The 21,046-nt window shown below is 36.4% G+C and overlaps 1 protein-coding gene across 1 annotated transcript; it reads right to left on the bottom strand.

The window, feature by feature from the left end:
- Nucleotides 1-6,721: 6,721 nt before the first annotated feature.
- On the bottom strand, nucleotides 6,722-10,916 carry LOC131620542 (pantothenate kinase 1-like). Its single transcript, XM_058891655.1, has 10 exons — nucleotides 10,565-10,916; nucleotides 9,511-9,720; nucleotides 9,359-9,405; nucleotides 8,473-8,589; nucleotides 8,065-8,184; nucleotides 7,872-7,966; nucleotides 7,686-7,779; nucleotides 7,421-7,552; nucleotides 7,173-7,285; nucleotides 6,722-7,089 (listed from the first exon to the last, which is right to left on the bottom strand). Exons 1-10 carry the CDS (start codon nucleotides 10,650-10,652, stop codon nucleotides 6,864-6,866), a joined length of 1,242 nt encoding a protein of 413 aa, XP_058747638.1. The 5' UTR covers nucleotides 10,653-10,916; the 3' UTR covers nucleotides 6,722-6,863.
- Nucleotides 10,917-21,046: the final 10,130 nt, after the last annotated feature.

Genomic DNA, 21,046 nt, shown 5'->3' with positions numbered 1-21,046 from the left:
TGTGAGTTAGCCCCCTAAAAACACCATATAGGACTTCTCGCAGTTGTGGGCAAGCCATAACCACCACAAACTATTATAACCCGACTAAGATTTTGAGTATCCCCTACCATCGTAGAGATATCACACACATGTAATTTTTTTACCAGTACATTGACGCCTAATGTGGTGCCCTAGTAAAACTAACATGTGTCACACCTAATCACCATAATCACTATTATCGCCAACTCCTATACCTAACCATCCTCAGCCATGGTTAGCAGTAGAGCTCCATCGCCAACGCCGGAAGATACCAATGGTAGCGATTATGTCAACACCCTGGAGGAAATATGTTCCGCATTGGATGAACTACGTTGTCAGAATCAAATACTTATGGACAACATCCATAATACCAAACACAGCCAGCAAGAGTCCAATCCTTTAGAGGATGATGGAAGTGTTGGATCCCTAGTCACTCTCAGACGAAATATAGAAAGGGCATGTCTTTGAAGGATTCAAGCCTCCCTCTTTGGCCAAGTTTATTGGGTAAAATGATCTTTATGAACACGTCGCCTCCATCAACACTTTGATGACCATTAGGAGAGCACTTGACTCCCTGAAGTGCAAATAATTGTCTAACACCTTCAGGGATGTCGCCTTGTAGTGGTTTATGGGTCTTCCCCGAGCTTTCATTGCCAACTATCAAGAGCTGGTGATGAAATTTGTACACCAATTGCCTCCAACTATTATAGGAGGATGTCCACCACCAACCTATTCAACATACGACAAGGTCCTTCTGAGTCGTTGATGGACTATCTTTCCCAGTTTAACGATGCCACCATCAGGGTCGTTTCCCAGAACAAATAAATGTTTGTGGATGAGTTCCAAAATGGACTCAAGGTGGGACACTTCAATGAGTCTCACGCCCAAAATACGTCTCTTTCGTTAGTGGAAGTGATCACCAGGGCGAAATGTTACATAAAATGTGAGAAAAGCAACACCAAGAAGAAGGCGTGAGACGTCAAAGAGTATTTCTCTAACGTCGAAGGTTCGCACCACCAGAGGAAGAGTAAATATACATCTCCCATCAAGGACAATAATTCATTCAAAAGAGTAGGAAAGATGACAGAGAGCTTCACAAATTTAAATATTCACCGTGAACATATCTGACGTGAGGTCTTTCACCTTCACAACACCCCTGCACCACTAGCTCCAAAAGTGGACGTGATGGATCCTAAACTAGGTGGATGGTGCAAGTTCCTTAAATTTAAATGACACCACACCAGATATTTCTACCAACTCAAGAAAGATATTGAGAGGTTGGTCTAAGAGGGACACCTCAAGAAGTATGTTAAGGGTGATTCTTCCCGTGGATCAGACAAGTCTAACTCGCGAGGGAGAGACGAGGCGGGAAGTCTGAGGACCAACAAAGAAAATGATACATCCACATGCGAGAATGATAAAGTGGTGTGCCACACACTCAATACTATTGAACCTTCTGATGATGTGTTGCTTGACACCTTCTGGTGTATGGTCAAGCTTCTAGAAAACCAAAGTTATAGTTTTGATGTTTGATGATTAGCATCAAGACAGTAACTAAACTAGGTTTTGATACTCATAGTGTTCTGATAGTACGTCAAGTTCTGAGATGATGACTGGGAAGCTCTAGTCAGACTCTGATGAGACGTTAATGGAGAAATATTCCTTCTCTATATTTCATTATATACTTTAAAATTTATTTTGTGAGTCTTGGACTTAGGGGGAACTCTGAAAAAGCATAAATGAATTTTAAAGTATTAAAAATTTTAGGGGGAGCTGGTTAGCTTTTTTGAATTTGAGTTTTATGGTGATTACCCGGTATAAATTGTTCTATTAAATACATGGTTTTTTCATTATCAAAATGGGGGAGATTGTAAGAACAAGATTATTTATGCATCTGACCTTGAGATTTGATGATAATGTTACATGTTATCTTAAGGAACAATTGTACACACTAACGATTTATTAGTGTGTGACATTTTCCTTGTAGGTTCTGTATTTGGTGAGAATCTGTGTGACGTCATCAGGTTCTGAACTCAACACTCTGGAAGAATACTAGTGTTATGTTACAATGGAAGTCAAGATTCTAGAATGCTACTTCTCCAACAGTTCTAAGGAACGGTAGTACAAGATCTTCTGATCATGACTTATAAATGAAGCTTTAGAGACCTTCTAAAGCTTTGCTTTTATGTCCCATGTTTTGAAGATGTAGAGGACAAGGTTCTGCTAAACAAATTCTAAAGATCTGAAGACCAAGTGCTAAAGACTCTAAAGACAAGGTTCTGTTGAACAGGTTTTGAAGACTCAAAGACTTAGGTTCTGAAGACTCAAGTTATGATCATATAAAACATACTTCAGTCAACATACAATCAGAAGCCTCTGAAGACTTATACGATAACGGCTTGCGTGTGATGGTAAGCATAAAAGTACTAACATAAACTGTGACATTTACTCTTATAGGGTGACATAAGGACAGTATAATATGTACTTGTTATCTACCATTTTCACCATGACCGATGAGGACATTACAAACGTACTTTGCTTTCCTATTCTACCCTCCAACGGATCTATCCTTCTCTATAAAGGAAGTCTTTGGAAGAATTTGAAATCAACTAATCATTTCTACAAAATTACACCAAAGCGTTGTACAAACTCTGTTAGATAAATTCTTTGTATAACTTTTTATTTTTAGCAAGGAGCTTTTGTTCGTATCTTGCTTATCAACACTTTTGTGTTATTGTACTTAAACACTGTGTAATCTTCTTATTAGAAGCATCTTGTAATAGACACTTGTAATCAACGTGGTTAGATTCCTCGGGGGACTACGTCTTAGTTAGAAGCCTCGAGAAGATTGTGATTGCGGTCATAGTGGTTTCACAATAAGGATCAGCTAAACTTGTTAGGGTTTTCAGCAAGGTTGATCATAAGCGTATTATGGTTGTATCCTTGAGAGACCAGTGTTAGTCAAAGGTCTCAAGAAGACAGTGTTTACGATCATTGTGGTTGTATTTAATCAGTTTGGCTATAGTGGATTAAGTCCTTATTGAGAAGGCAAAATCACCTTGGCGGGTGGACTGAAGTAACTTAATTAACAGTGAACCGGGATAAAAATAATTGTGTTCATCTATTTTTATTCACTTGTTAATCATGTATTGTGTGTTGCAAAAAGATTATATTTGGTGCAACCCAATTCAAACCTCATTTTCTTGTGTTTCTCGTACCTTCAATTGACATCAGAAATTTGGTTATGGTTTTATACACTTAACCGTGTCAGTTAAAGATCTAAACGAGTTTTAGAAACACTATGGTTGATCCTACACCACCACCACCTGCTCCAGTTTCAAATGAGAGCTACAATTCTAAACCTTCCATCTTTGATGGTGAAAATTTTGAATATTGGAAAGACAGACTAGAAAGTTTCTTTCTAGGTCTTGACTTTGATCTTTGGTATATGGTAGTAGATGGCTACAGACATTCCACACATGGAAATGGAAAGCAAATTGAAGGGAAAGCTATGACTGATCAACAAAATAATGATCGTAAGAATCATCATAAAACAAAAACCATATTGCTGAATGCCATTTCTTACACTGAATATGAGAAGATCACAAATAAGGACTCATCTAAGTCCATATTTGACACTCTCTGAATGACTCGTGAAGGTAATGATTAAGTCAAGGAAACGAAGACACTGCTGGCCTTGATTCAGAAGTACGAAGCCTTCAAAATGGAGGAAGATGAAACAATTGAGACGATGTTCACAAATTTTCAAACCTTGGTTGCAGGACTAAGAATTTTGAACAAAGGTTACTCCGCATTATATCATGTGAAGAAAATTATCAGAATCATGCCATCCAAATGGAGGCCTATGGTAACTGCACAGTAACTGCACTCAAGCTAGCAAAGGATCTGAGCAACGGTTCTCTAAAAGAACTGGTGGATTCTTTGATAAGCCATGAAATTGAGCTTGAATAGGATGAACCATAGAAGAGAGGAAAATCTATTGTACTTAATGTATTAGAAAGTCTGAGAAGTCCAAAGCTCTTCAAGCTAAAGAGATTGAGGATTCTGAAGAAGATTTTGATGAAGTCGAAGATGAATTGTCTCTACTGTCCAGAAGGGTTAACCATATCTGGAAGAGAAATCAAGGCAACAAATTTAGAAGTACTAGAAGGACTGATGTTCGCTTCAAGTGGAAAAGAAGTCACTTGTTATGAATGCAATGAGTCAGGACACCTCAATTACGACCATCTTGAACTTCAAAAGGACAAGTCCAAAAAGAAAACTCTCAAAAGCAAGAAGAAAGGGGTGATGGAAACTTGGGAAGATTCTGATTCCTCAGAAGATGAGTAAAAAGAAGATCAGGCTAACGTAGCGCTAATAGGGATCTCAGATGCAGAGATCTCTTCTGGAGGTAAAGCAGGCTCAAAATTAGGCGAAAAGGAGAAATTATGAGTACCCAAGAAACATATAGTCTTGGTTGCAGACATTCTTAGCAGGGTAGTTGAAACACCTGTTAAGGTACCTGGACCCTGGATACTTCTAACACAAGGCGGGGGAAAAAGGCATATGTTCCAAAGCCTAGAACTTAAGCCTGAAGGCGTTGTGCGTTTTGGATTTGAACAAAGAGAAAATATCATAAGCTCCAAGACTATGATGAAATTAGATATGCGATCATTCCTTCTTAATATCCTAATAGGTTACAAGTTAGAAGAATAACTTAATACTATTCAAAGGCAAAAGGAAGAACAACTGTTAAGCTCTTTGTGAAGCATGTCAGAAGAGTTCGCTTTCAAAACTTTGTTTAAAATAAACCATGTTGCTTCTACCTCTAAAACGTTGGAGCTTCTGCATATTGATTTATTTACACAAGTGAAGATTGTATAAAATCAATGGGAAGAATTATATCTAAGTTATTGCTAATGATTACAATATATGGACTTGAGTAAAGGTTCTTTAACACAAGAATGAGTCACATTCTGTGTTCTCGGCCTTTTATAATTAAATACAAATTGAAACTAGTCTCAGATTTGTCAGGGTTAGAAGTTGTCATGTTGGAGAAACTGATAACAAACACCTTGAAAAGATGTTTGATGAGAATTGCATTTCCAATGAATTCTCCTACCATAGAATTCCACGGCAAAAATGAAACAATAGAAAGGATGAACATAATTGTGCTTGAAATTTCTAAAATCATAATCAATGAAATCTACAAGGCTAAGCACTTCTGAGCAGAGGTTGCAAACACTGTGTGTTACATTCAGAATAAAATCTTGATAAGATCTAGTTCGGGTGAGATCTTATAAGAATTGTGGAAGAATAAGAAGCACGACACTTTTTACTTTCATTCTTTTATATGCTCTTGTTCTATCTTAAAGTGATAAAAAATCTCAACAAGATGCATTCGGATAAACCCATGTGTGACGTGTTAGAATAATTCTAAGTGTTGATGAAAGCTACAGACAGAATATACAACTTTGAAACACTTGGCCTAGAATCAATCTTGTTTGGTATAATAATGGGTTTGGCTTTGAAAAGTCAAAGCTACCTGTATACTTGCAGATATGAAGATTATCTTTTCAGACATTGAAGATAACGATGCTCTACAAGAAGTCAAAGACTCAGAAGATGCTCAACCAAAAGCTCAAATTTTCTCAGAAGAGGTTGGTATGAGAAAATAATGTTTCTCAACGTACAAATTAACAGCATCGTAAAAGATCGGTTAAGGTACACATCTGCTTAAAAATGAATCCTAGGACGTGATGCGTTAGCCTAGTGAAGTTGTCGCATACCAGAAAACATCCATGATCAGAATATGCTTTTGAAATTTCTTTATCTTAAGAATTCACCTCATCAAATAAAATCTTAAACTAATATAAATTTATTCGTGTGCCTGAATCTTGTCGTTTATTGGATAAATTCTTATAATCAATTAAGATCTCTGGGAAGCAGTTTTCATTAGAAATAATTATATTTGGCACGTCTTTTCATTATCTCCCTGTCCACTCAGTATCATCATCATCATCATCATCTTCTAAACATCTGTCTTGAATACAGTAACAATAATTATTGTTCATCTCCGCTCATTAATTATTTTGTGTCTCTCGAGAATGATTGTCCTCTGAACTAAATCGTTTCTCTTATCCGTTACATTTTCTCTCTTCTATTTATTAGTTGCTCGTTCTCATTCACTTTCCTCATCTCATCTGCATTTGCAACTCTCCCTTAACAACTTCTTTCTCTCTCGTGTCCATTCACTTGTACTCTCCTTCTCCATATGGCCACCAAAACGTTTCTTTGGGTGTGACAAACACCACTAATACTTAACAAACAATTAGAACATACATACATGGATAGGGATGCCTTTCTGCCGAAGAGAAATACTGCTGAAGAAAGATGCTGAGTAATTGAATAATTGGTGCGACAAGATACTAAAGACATACTTGAGCGTCCATAAGGTTAGTGATGGATGTAGTGAACACTAACCTTAAAAAAGTATGCAGTTACTCACATTAATTAATCTTTGCATCATTTTGTGATCAGACTCTATATCTAATTGCTTGTATTATCATATCTTTCTGCTTTCTGCATTTTCTCCTTGTATTTCAGAAACTCGGGATCTGTTATTTGATACACCCCTAACATTATGTTATTTTCATTGAATATATCATATAGTCAAGTTTTCCGTCGCTGAATGAGTGAAAGCATGAAATAATAACATGTACTCATGAGTGTACATTCTGATTTTCTCTACCGATACTAACTATTTTGCATATCAAATTCAGTTACAACTACAAATCATGAAGAAACAACTGATTACTTCATGAAGAAGCAACCGATTGCTTCATCTAAGCCGCATAGACACTACACTCTATACTTTCGTCTCCGTTTAACTCTCCGTCGAGTGGACCTTGCAATTTATTAACAGCAAAGGATAACTTGGTGGGACTTTGTTGAGTATCTTGTTTGACCAATAACTCCTTGAGGCCATGTTTATCAGAACTCATGAACGCCCCTACTGCTCCGAGAAATCCTTCATGCCGTAAGAACATTGCTTTCGCTTCGCCTTTAGACCTAAAAAAGTACACAACAGATTCATTAGTTATGAAGCGCTAAATTGGCAGTTGGATGGAGGGTTTATTTATCTTGTCGCTTACCAGAAATTAACAGCAACAGATAGTGTATCCATTGTAAAAGGATGCCTCCGAATAAAAAATCCGCCAAAGAAAATCCTCTTGAGCCCGAATCGAAGGGCATTTAAGTAAGAGATCTGAAAGCAATCAACAAAAGGAAACAAATAAGAGCCGAAATCCATTTCCAGGCTGAAAGTGAGACACATAGCAAATGAGTTTCTTTGATGCAGAGTGGGGTCCATCTAACTCCAAATTCACAGTACAAAACTGACCTGTCCAATATTATTTGAGATCATTCTTAGAAGAGAACGAGCAATATCTTCGGGTTTGTAATCTTCACGGTCCTTATTATCAGACATTGCCTTTCCAAAACTAGAGGCTATTGCTGTTGATGAAAGACCAATCTGTTATCAATCAAAGAAAGTATATATCAGCAAAACGAATGTCACAGAATCTTACTTTCTAAATTGATAACAAAAGAGTAATTGTATTATCGTATAAAACAGGAAAAAGGGCATACATTTTCACTAGACATACCTTCGAATAGTCCATTCCACCATAAATATCACCGACGAGCATATCTACTGCTCTGTTGTTGCCCTGATAACTTAATTCCAGTAACTCATCGAAACTGAACCACAAAACATTGATGTCAATCCTACGAGTCTATATAGAAGAACCGATAATGAATATGTCTTTAAAATAAATAAGTAAACAATTAACCTCTTGCAATTAGTTAAAAGCTTTCCTAAACCCCAGAAAGTGCCTCCACCTATACTCGTTCCACTAACTCGCTCAAACTTTCCGTCTCCTTCTACCTATATGAATTGAAAACTAAGATTTTTTAAGTGTTTAAAAAAGAGAAAATTTCTACATTGGAAGGATATAGGAATTATGTATCTTGTATGATAAAAACCTTTATCATGCCAACACCAGAGCCGATATTAACGAGCAGATAGGGATACAGGTCATTTTGGTCAATCTGCATAAATTGTCTTTGATCACCCATATAGGTAAAGGCTTCTCGGTCAACTACCTATAGAAAGAGTGAGAAAAAAAATTAGATCTTGTGTTGTGAAATTCTCAACAAGGTGCATAAGACGGAAGACTCAAACAACTAACAAATCTCATAAGGACTATTTTGGCCATAAAACTAATCGATATGGGATCTCAACATATATGCTAAACTTTTGCGGCATCTAAGATTATTTATTGAATAAATAATTGAAAATATCAATACGAATCATATAATAACTTTAACTCAATATTTAAAATGAGAAATTATTAACTTTATGATGATAAAATAGCAGAATTTGGATCCTACCTCAAGAAGAAAATTTGCTCCTGCGACAAGACAATCCATTTCATCTTCCTTATCGAGAGTTATCCCTAGCCTTTCCTTGAATAAGTCTGCATACTTGTATGGTCCACCACCTGTGGCCTTCACAATAATAGTTTTCATTATTTGTATGTTCCTAAATGCCTCAAGACTAAATATATATTATACTTTGTTGAATGAAACATGTTTATTTGAAATGTGTCTCCAAGCTTCTGTAAGTTTTTACCTTCCGACTATTAAATTAACACACTTTCGATTTTAACTAAGATTCATGTTGTCAGTAGCATGCAATAGTGAAATAGCGTATTGGTGGGTGGTAGGATTAAGCGCGGCACTTTTGGCCTGCGAGCTGCCTTCAGCAATGGGGGTTGTTACAGGCACTAATTGCCTCCCCAAACCTCTATTGCATCCTCTATTATGGTTTTAGGGATAAAGTCCTCAAATCCTTTTTTAAACCGTTGTCTTTTTAAAGGGTGTAAATTTCAATCCGAATCCTTTTATGTTCTATTCTTCATTCTGTTATGTTGTTGCTCAAAAACAATTACTTGGTTCTTCTATGCTCAAGTTTTATTGCAATAGGGGCTATCCCGCTATCTACTATACCACTATAGCATTTTAGGGAGTCGGTGCTACACAACACTATCTGAGATTAACAATATAGATTCCAGGAATATATCTACTCCATCCAAGAGACAAACTCAATAGGTAAGGTATAGGAATTGCTTTGAAGCATAGCTGAGAACTCAAGTTGGTCAATAATTTAAACAAAATCTGAGATATTTTCTCAAATCACCTATCTGCTCAAGCATAGGGGCAATAGAAACAAACAGTTCATAATATAAAGAGTTCAAAGTTTTTCAATTTTATTTACCTTAATAGATATTGGCTGATTTCCAGGATTTTCTTGCTGATGGAAACCTGATTTTATCACCAGTTATAATCAATTGAAGGAGATAGCAGAAAAATAGAGTGCAACATCAAGAGTTTCAATAATGAAATGTAGAAACCAAATTTTGTACACACCTCCAAGATGAAGTTTCATGGTCTTGATAAAATCTATACAATCATTTATCTTGCTTGTTTCAAACTTCTTAAAATTGAGCCTTCCTTTAAGAACAGGATGGTTCCTATTGCCTTTGGATTTCTCTGAAGTATTTCTAGAAGATATCTCCGCCTCACCGTCCACAAAACTATCATCGTCTTTTGTGAAGTATACTAGTTTGCAAAGAGATCCTGTGAACAGATAGACAGGATTACTCAACCATACAACAACGACTTGTAAGGTGAAGAATCTCCTGAATACATCCCCTCACGCACAAAGACTAAACATCGAGAGCACAACGCAAACAGCTTGATAACAGGTTGTCTGATATCTTAGATTGACTCTATTATCATATTAGAATTTAGATTGGACTTAACTCAAACCCGCTAAATCGGCTTATTAAGTGAGGATCTCTCTCATTTATAAACATTATTTCAGGTCATATAACACATTGTTATCAAATATCCGCCATGGGAGCGCAATGGCGGAAATACCCAGCCATTTTTGGGCTCGCAGTAATGGTAAATATCGGCCGATATTATGGATTTTTCTGCCATAATCTGCTATAACGGCGCTGCAAAGCGCTAATATGGAAGGATTTTGGCTCTCTGCTATGGATGACATCCGCCATCAACATTAGTGACACGGACACAGACATAACACGGACAGACACTCATTTTTTTTCAGTTTTTTCAGAAGTGTCAGTGCTACGTAGATTAGTATTGGTAACAGTTTGACTTAATTATCTCTTTTGTTAAGAAAATAACCTATACATAAACACTTAACAATAATTAATTATGCTATTAGCACTTAATTAAGTAGTTAATCCAAATAAAGTCTTGATAACTGTTTAAATAAGTTGTTGACCTAAACACAACCTAATTATTCAAACAGAAAGATGAACTGAAAGCAAAAATCACCAAAAACTAATCAGAAGATTACAAATACGGTTCAATTCAATCAATGAAATCAAGCATTACCAGCAGTGAAAATCAAATCAACATTAAAATTGAACAAAGAAAAAGTGAAAAATACCTCCAATATCCAAAGCAAGATGGTAAACGTCAGTTGATGAGGGGTTAGGATCGGAATTCGGTTGAATTCGAAACTCTGTAGAATCCATTTTGTTGTTGTGAATTGTGAGAGTTAAATTACCTATGTATATGATTCATGAAAGTGTTATTTATAATGAAATGATAGAGAGAAAAAAAGAACATGTGGGTTAGTTGGTAGTAGCTGTATGTATACGACTGAGTTCATGTATAATAATAATAATAATAATGTTATAATAATAATAACATGATTCACACATTTGTTATTATCATCTCTATCTATCTCTCTATCTATAATATAATCTATAAGAAACTCAGAAAGGAACTTGACGATGCTTTTCGTTTGAAGATTCGTTTTTAGGAGAGACAAGACAAAGGGTAGGTTTTAAGATTATTGTTTTACTATTTTTTTTATGTTTGATAATTTATTTTAAATATTTGTTTTTTTATTTATTTTTTAAGTATAAGAAAATGGATGATGCACTGATAGTATAAAATTATACTGTCAAACAATCACGGATATGTATCTCATAAAATTATGCTGTTTTTTTAAATTACTGAGATAACATACCAGAATAATATATTTTTATTGGATGATGGTGTAAATTTTTTGTGAATGATTACTTGTCATCATATGGAAAATTGTTTGGACGGAAATGTAGTCCCTTGTATTGTTGTTGTGTACTATTGAAAACATTTTCATTAGTAAAATTTTAAGAAGACGTCTATTTTACGGCTTTAATCTATAATATAAGAAAAGTTGTTGCTCTGCAAATCACCAAAATACGCTTTTATTATCTTAGTCTAAATTGATAATTTAGGGTCAAAAAATGTCTTTTGTTGATTTTTTCCAACTCACTTTTTACTTTTCAACCTATTTTTCACTTTTCACTTTTCACTTTTTTATTTTTCACTTTCCAACTCACTTTTCACTTTTTCACTTTTTCACTTTTTATTACTTTATTATTATTATTTTAATTAAATAATTAATAAAAATATTCTAATAAATTACTTTTTAATAAAAATATTATTATGATATTTTAAATGATTGTTAATTTACATTTAAAATAATATTTACCATGATCATTACCATGATCATGCTAATGGGAGGATATGGATCATGTGGGATGATATGAAAGTTGATATTAGGATTGTAAAAACCACCTCACAAATGATACGTTGTGGAGTCTATGATATCAATGGCATTTTCCAGAACTGGATGATTGTTATCTATGCATTCAATCAGCTTGATCAAAGGAGGATCTTATGGAAGATTTAGAGCTTATGCATAATAGTCAACAGGGCCCTTGGTTCCTTATTGGGGACTTCAATAATGTGATCAATTATATGGATAGAGTTGGAGGTAATCTTGTGATTGAGGCTGAATATACTGATCTTCAACTCTTAATGAATTCTGCAGGGCTTTATGAGAAAGATAGTGTTGGTGACTACTTTACTTGGACAAACAAGCACACTGTTGGTACTATATACTCAAGGATTGATCATGTCCTTGGTAACATTGATTGGCTTCATAATAACATTGATGTTTCTCTTGAAATTCTGCACCCTAGTGTTTCAGATCATAGCCTTCTTTGCCTGAATGATCATGTTACTCATACCAGACAGAAGACTCACTTCATCTTCACTAATAGTGTGGTTAAGGTGGAAGGGTACCATGATGCTGTTACTGCAAGCTAGAACAAACCAATTCAGGGAAGACCTATGTCTAAACTTTGGTATAAATTGATGAGACTGCAGGCCCCTTTAAGAAGATTGAGTAAGCAATTCTCTCATATCACCAAGTCCATTTCTCAGGCCAGAACTGATTTCTTGCAGGCACAGGAGAATCTCATTGTGGACAGAATGAACATTGATAAGATTGAGAAAGTCAAAAGGTGCACTGAATCTCTTATTCATTGGCAGGATTTGAATATTCAGATTTTGAGGCAAAAAGCAAAAATTGAATGGTTGAGAGAGGGTGACTCAAATTCTGCATACTTCCGTGCTGCTCTAAAAACTAAGAATCATAGTTCCAATCTCAACATCCTGTATAAGGATGATGGTACCCCTGTCACTCATCAAGATGCTATTGCTAAAGAGGTTTGTGAGTACTATAGGACTTTGATGGGAACCAAGGAGAACAATATCAAGATGATTGATATCACTGCTATGAGGAAAGGACCCCAATTGTCTATGATGCAGAGAGGCAGTCTCATTGCTCCAGTCACTGTTGAGGAAATCAGAAAAGCTTTAAATGGTATTGGAGACCTCAAAAGCCCTGGTGTAGATGGATATGGTGCCAATTTTTTTAAGACCAGCTGGGGCATTATTGAACATGATCTGGTAACTGCAGTAGAGGAATTTTTTGTTAACACTGTGATCTTTAGAGATTTTAATGAGACTGTGGTAACTTTGATTCCTAAACACAGTGCAGCCAAAACTATAAAAGATTTTAGACCTATTGCTGGGTGTTCTACATTCTATAAGGTGATTTCTAAAATACTCACAGCAAGACTTGGAGGTGTTATGGGTACTATTATCAGCAAGTCTCAAGCAGCCTTTGTTCCAGGCCAAAAAATTCACAATCATATTCTGCTGGCAGCTGAATTGATCAAAGGGTTCACTAGGAAGAATGGCACTCCCCGTTGTATGATTCAGCTAAGGCATACGATATGGTGGATTGGGGGTCTTTAGAAAGCATCTTGCATGAGGTAGGCTTGCCCAGACAGTTTGTGGGGTGGATTATGACAACTGTGACCACTGTTTCCTATAGGTTCAAGATTAATGGGGTTTATACTGATAGAATGGAGGCTAGGGGGGGTGTTAGACAAGGGGATCCCTTGTCCCCTCTTCTATTTGTTATCACCATGGAATATCTTAACAGGTTACTTTCTCAAATGCAGGAAAATGCCAATTTTCATCATCATTCTAAATGTAAGAGGATTAAGCTCACTAACCTCACATTTGCTGATGAATTATTACTATTTGCTAGAGGAGACCATGGATCTGTTGATTTGCTGCAACAAACTCTCCACATCTTCCTTGATTCCACAGGTTTGAAAGTTAATCCCTCCAAAAGCATAATCTTTTTTGGTGGAGTTCCTGGTCATGACAAAGAGACCATTCTTCGAATGACTTCCTATCAGGAAGGGTCCCTTCCTTTTAGGTATTTAGGGGTGCCACTCACTAGTAAGAATCTTAATGTGAACCATTATATGCCTCTTGTGGATAAGTTGCTGAGCAGGATCAACCATTGGAGTGCAAGACTACTGAGTTATGCTGGAAGGTTGCAGCTCATCAAGAGTGTGCTGAATGCTATCTCCTCCTACTGGATGCAATGTTTTATTTTCCCTAAAACTGTTTTAAAGAGAATAGATGCATTGTGCAGAACGTTTCTGTGGAAAGGTAGCATCACCACCAGCAGGAAAAGTCCAATTGCATGGGAGAGGATTTGTAAACCAAAGATAAAAGGAGGCCTTGGTACTATGGATATGGAGCTGTGGAATAGTTGAAGGATAGAAAAACACTTAGAAAGGGGGGGTTTGAATAAGTGTAGCTTTAAAAACTTGACAGATAAAAATAAATTGCACAGTTATTTTTATCCTGGTTCGTTGTTAACTAAACTACTCCAGTCCACCCCCGCAGAGATGATTTACCTCAACTGAGGATTTAATCCACTAATCGCACGGATTACAATGATTCTCCACTTAGTCAGCAACTAAGTCTTCCAGAGTCTTCTGATCACACACTGATCACTCCAGGAACAACTGCTTAGATACCCTCTAAGACTTTCTAGAGTATTCTGATCCACACGATCACTCTAGTTACAACCTGCTTAGATAACCTCTAAGACTTCCTAGAGTATACTGATCCACACGATCACTCTAGTTCCTTACAACTTAATGTAATCAATTCTAAGAGTATTACAATTGCTTCTTAAAAGCTATAATCACAAACTGTGATATTTCTCTTAACGTTTAAGCTTAATCTCACTAATATATTACAACAGCAATGTAGTGAGCTTTGATGAAGATGAAGATTCTGAGCTTTGAGTAGAACAGAGTTTCAGCAAGTTAATATGAGTTGTTTTTGTTCAGGATCGTTAACCTTGCTTCTCATCAGAACTTCATATTTATAGGCGTTGGAGAAGATGACCGTTGAGTGCATTTAATGCTTTGTGTGTTCCGTACAGCATCGCATTTAATGTTATACGCTTTTGTCAACTACCTCGAGCCTTGTTCACGCTGTGTCTACTGACGTAGCCTTTAATAGCTTTTAACGTTCCTTTTGTCAGTCAGCGTAGCCTGCCACGTGTACTTCCTTCTGATCTGATGTTTGTGAATACAACGTTTGAATATCATCAGAGTCAAACAGCTTGGTGCATAGCATCTTCTGATCTTCTGACCTTGAAGTGCTTCTGAGCGTGATACCATCAGAACTTCAGTGCTTCTGATCTCATGTTCTTCTGATGCTTCCATAGACCCATGTTCTGATTCTGCTTCGACCATCTTCTGATGTCTTGCCAGACCATGTTCTGATGTTGCATGCTGAACCCTTTGAGACAAAGCTTCTGAGCGCTGAATTATGCATACTCTTTATATATTTCCTGAAAAGGAAATTGCATTGGATTAGAGTACCATATTATCTTAAGCAAAATTCATATTATTGTTATCATCAAAACTAAGATAATTGATCAGAACAAATCTTGTTCTAACAATCTCCCCCTTTTTGATGATGACAAAAACATATATAAATGATATGAATTTGCGATCAGAAAGAGCAGACGGCAAAAGACAAATTACACAGCTATAGCATAAGCATATGAATATGTCTCCCCCTGAGATTAACAATCTCCCCCTGAGATAAATAATCTCCCCCTGAAATAAATACTCGAAGAACTTTAATAAAAGACTTCCCTGATTATTTCGGTAGAGACGATCACATAAGCTTCTGTCTTCAGAGAATTCATAGCTTCTGACTTCTGCTTCCATTGGACAGCTTCAGAACTAGAATTTCTTTAGATCCCTAGAACACTCACAGCTTCTGATTCCTGCTTCCATCTAGGACAGCTTCAGAACTTGAATTTCTTTGATCTTCAGAACATTCACAGCTTCTGATTTCTGCTTCCATTTAGGACAGCTTCAGAACTTGAATTTCTTTGATCTTCAGAACATTCACAGCTTCTGATTTCTGCTTACATTTAGGACAGCTTCAGAACTTGAGTTTTCTGGATCTTTAGAACATCCACAGCTTCTGATTTCTGCTTCCCTCGGATAGCTTCAGAGCTTGAATTTCTACCAACATCACTTCATGCTAGATTTGTATCAGAACATTGTTGAATGTACCAGAGCATCATCGGAGCATCTCTACATCCTGAAATGTTACAGAACAAAAACTAAACGACAAAAGTCAGCATGAACGAGTCAGAACATAAAATGTATATTAGAACACATGATATGTATCAGAGCCATATAGGCTAAAATAATGTTATCAGAGCAAATAGAATTTTGTCAGAGCAAATAGACAAATATGGATCAAATTCTATTATCAGTGCTTCTGATTCATTCTTCTTTCTTGCTTCTGATTTCTGAAGCTTGACAGCACTCAGCTTGCTTCAGTTTCCATGAGTTTATTCTTTTTACAGAATAACACTTCTTATGGTTTTGCTTCTTGTGTTTGCTTTGAAGATTCTCTTCACTTCTTTATACCTGCAAAACACTTAAACCATATAGAACTTGCAGTTCTTGTTAGAAAAATGTGTGGGAGCTTTACCCAACAACTGATAGATTAATCAAATCATTTATCATTTATCTTCTCCCCCTTTTTGTCATAACATCAAAAAGAATATATCAAAAGATTCAGATGAATAAAACGACAAATAAAAACACTGGAATGTAAAAACAAGAAACTTTTCATTGATAATCAAACGATATTACAAAAGGTTCCTATGTTTAACAAGATGAGAAACATTCCTAGCAAATACATAAAAAGTCATCCCAAGAGGAAATGACTACAAAAATTAAAAACAAAACCCTAGCAAGACACACTCTGTGTCAACCCATCAAGAATCCCGGTGGTCTTCTTGTCTTCCAGACTAGAACCTCCACTGTAGGAGAGATCCCAGAGACCAAAGAGGAAGAGAGGGACAGTTCACAGACAGAGAGCTACTGTTGCAAACGGGGCTTTCCCTTAACATAGAGGTTAAGAATATCATTCTTAACCTCTTCCCATAACTCAAGAAAGTCTTCTGTCTTTGGGTGAAAGTTGATAACAACATCAAAGAAGAGGTCTGACTTGAGAGGTATTAGGAGAGCCATCCCGAGATATGCAGAGATCTGCCGCCTTTGAGTCATAGATCTTCAACAGGCTTAGAGCATGATTAAGAGATCCAGACAAAGGATTCAAGGTGAACGCTAGGTTTGAACTAGGATTTTAAAAAAACTTTGTTTGAGCAAGAGAGAGAGAAAAAAAAAAGACTTGATGAGGAATGCAAAGAGATAGAGAAGGAAAACAAAGATAGAGTGTAATAGAGAAAATATAAGAGGGAAGGAGAAGCGTTTGAAGAGTATTTTAAAAGAAAATAAAATGAAACAAATGATGGATAGCATTTAATGTTACGTGACATGAGGAGAGATAATAAAGACAAATGAGGTGACTAGCACAGTTACCTATGGTCGGCGTCCCTTCAACTGCACGCGCGCTTATCCATGAACAGTAACGACGGGTTTACCATCCCGAGATAAAACGTTACAGCTGTTTTGCTTTAAAAGAGGTTCTGAATCAACTTAGACACTGAAACGTTAGTAATAACCGAATCATAATTTCTAAAAGATTTCAATCAGAACTTCTGATTAAAAAAATCACTTTCATTTCAGAAGATACTCATACATAAGAACTTCTCATCTTCTCATTCTGGGCATAAATCCATACTGATGTTCTTCAGAATGAACTTAAATCTATCTTCAGCCAGGGGTTTTGTAAAGATATCAGCCCATTGATGGTCTGTATCAACAAAGTTTAAAGATATAACACCCTTCTGAACATAGTCCCTTATGAAATGATGTTTAATCTCAATATGTTTAGCCTTTGAATGAAGAATAGGATTCTTAGATAAACATATAGCAGAAGTATTATCACAGAATATAGGAATGTTACTCTCATATATCTGATAATCTTCTAACTGACTCTTCATCCAGAGCATCTATGTACTGCAACCAGCAGCAGCGACATATTCTGCTTCTGTTGTTGATAGAGCAATAGTTGCTTGCTTCTTGCTATACCAGGAGATCAAGTGACTTCCAAGAAATTGGCAACTTCCTGAAGTACTCTTTCTTTCAATTCTGTCTCCAGCATAGTCAGCATCGCAGAATCCTACTAAGTTGTATTCTTTAGATTTTCTGTAAACTAAGCCAACATTAGTAGTACCTTTTAGATACCTTAGAATTCTCTTAACAGCAGTTAAATGAGATTCTCTAGGATCTGATTGGAATCTAGCACACAGACAAACACTGAACAGAATGTCAGGTCAAGAAGCAGTCAAATATAGAAGAGATCCAATCATACCTCTGTATAACTTCTGATCTACCTTCTTACTTACCTCATCCTTACCTAGGATGCATGTTGGATGCATAGGAGTTTTGGCTTCTTTGCAGTCTAGAAGATTGAACTTCTTCAGAAGTTCCTTCACATACTTGGTTTGGTGAACATACGTTCCTTCTGATGTTTGATTTATTTGTATTCCAAGGAAATACTTGAGTTCTCCCATCATGCTCATTTCAAACTCAGCCTGCATAGACTCAGCAAACTCCTTTCCAAGTGTAGCATTAGATGTTCCAAAAATAATATCATCTACATATATTTGACAAATTAAAATATCCCTTTTAAATGTTTTACAAAAGAGAGTAGTGTCCACTTTTCCTCTAGTGAAACCATTATTCAGAAGGAAAGAACTTAAGCGTTCATACCAAGCTCTAGGAGCTTGTTTCAATCCATACAACGATTTCTTTAGTTTAAAAACATGATTAGGAGACATAGAGTCTTCAAAACCAGGAGGTTGATGGACATAAACTTCTTCATCTATATAACCATTTAAGAAGGCACTCTTAACATCCATCTGATAGAGAGTGATGTTATGTTGAGTGGCAAATGAAATTAATAGACGAATAGATTCTAACCTGGCCACTGGTGCAAAGGTTTCTGTATAGTCAATCCCTTCTTGCTGACTATAACCCTGAGCCACCAGTCTGGCTTTGTTCCTTACCACTTCTCCTTTCTCACTGAGCTTGTTTCTGAAGACCCATTTTGTACCGATTATATTGAATCCATCTGGTCTAGGAACAAGATCCCAAACATCATTCCTTGTAAACTGATTCAGTTCTTCTTGCATAGCAATTATCCAGTCTGGATCTTCTAGAGCATGATCAACAGAAGTTGGCTCGATCAAAGATACAAGACCTAATTGACAGTCTGCATTGTTCTTAAGGAATGCTCTTGTTCTGATTGGATCATCCTTCTTTCCAAGAATGACATCTTCTGAATGACCAGAAGTGAGTCTGGATGATCTTCTGACAGATGGTTCTTCAGAAATGCTTAGATTCTCCAGAGAAGCTGATACTTGATCTTCCGATTCTTTGCTTCTGAGAAGCTCTGCTTCTGACGCGTTGCTTCTTGGCTCAACAACTTCTGATATATCAATATCACAATCTGCAAAATTATCAAACTGCTTTGGTTTTTCAGAACCAAGCTTATCATCAAACCTGATATTGATTGATTCTTCCACAATCAATGTTTCAGTATTGTATACTTTGTAGCCTTTTGAGCGTTCAGAATATCCAAGAAGGAAACATTTTTGTGCTTTGGAATCAAACTTACCAAGATGATCTTTTGTGTTCAGAATAAAGCATACACATCCAAAAGGATGGAAATATGAAATGTTGGGCTTTTTATTCTTCCACAATTCATAAGGAGTCTTATTTAGAATAGGTCTGATAGAGATTCTATTCTGAATATAGCATGCAGTGTTTATTGCTTCTGCCCAGAAATGCTTAGCCATATTGGTTTCATTGATCATGGTTCTGGCCATTTCTTGCAGAGTCCTATTCTTTCGTTCTACAACTCCATTTTGCTGTGGAGTTCTAGGACAAGAGAAATCATGGGCAATACCATTTTCTTTGAAGAATTCTTCAAAGGATCTGTTCTCAAATTCACCACCATGATCACTTCTGACCTTTATGATTTTACACTCTTTTTCAGATTGAATCTGAATGCAGAAATCAAAGAACACTGAATGAGTCTCATCCTTGTGTTTCAAGAATTTTACCCACGTCCAGCGGCTATAATCATCTACGATGACTAATCCATATTTCTTCCCTCTGACAGATGCTGTTTTGACTGGGCCAAACAGATCAATGTGCAAGAGTTCTAATGGCCTTGAGGTAGAAACAACATTCTTGGACTTGAATGCAGGTTTGGAGAACTTGCCCTTCTGACATGCTTCACAAAGAGCATCTGATTTGAATTTTAGATTAGGGAGTCCTCTGACAAGATCCAGTTTGTTAATCTGAGAAATTTTTCTCAAACTAGCATGACCTAATCTTCTGTGCCAGACCCACTGCTCTTCAGAAACAGACATAAGACAAGTCACCTTCTGACTCATAAGATCTTGCAGATCTGTCTTATAAATGTTGTTCTTCCTCTTGCCTGTAAATAGGATTGAGCCATCCTTCTGATTTACAGCCTTGCAAGACTTTTGATTAAAGATTATATCATAACCATTGTCACTCAATTGACTGATAGATAAGAGGTTATGTGTTAATCCTTCTACAAGAAGTACATTAGAAATGGAAGGAGAGTTACCAGACTTTATAGTTCCAGAGCCAATTATCTTGCCCTTCTGATCTCCTCCAAACTTGACTTCTCCTCCAGACTTAAGCACCAGGTCTTGGAACATAGACCTTCTTCCTGTCATGTGTCGTGAGCATCCAGAGTCCAGGTACCATGACATGTTGTGCTTTGTCCTTTTTGCAGCCAAGGATATCTGCAATAGGAATAATCTTATCCTTAGGTACCCACACTTTCTTGGGTCCTTTCTTGTTAGATTTTCTCAAGTTCTGATTGAACTTGGGTTTAACATTGTAAGCAATAGGAGGAACAGCATGATAATTCTTAATGTGAGTTTCATGATATTTCCTAGGTTGTGTCACATGCTTTTTGGTGTGTGTTATGTGAAAACTTTGAGCATGTGAAGTGTGCCTAATATCATGGGAGTGGCCATACTTGAACTGATCATACAGTGGCTTGTATGTGAATTTCATTTCATCAACAGGTTCAAGTTTGTATGGGGTTTCACCCTCAAAACCAATGCCAACTCTTTTGTTTCCAGACACAGCATATATCATAGAAGCTAGCTGACTTCTGCCAATACTTCTAGATAAGAACTTCCTAAAACTTAAATCATATTCTTTCA

The sequence above is a fragment of the Vicia villosa genome, linkage group LG7 (genome assembly GCF_029867415.1).
Source record: "Vicia villosa cultivar HV-30 ecotype Madison, WI linkage group LG7, Vvil1.0, whole genome shotgun sequence".
Lineage (NCBI taxonomy): Eukaryota > Viridiplantae > Streptophyta > Magnoliopsida > Fabales > Fabaceae > Vicia > Vicia villosa.
Note: the sequence above shows the minus strand (reverse complement) of the source record. Positions and strands in the feature narration are given on the sequence as shown.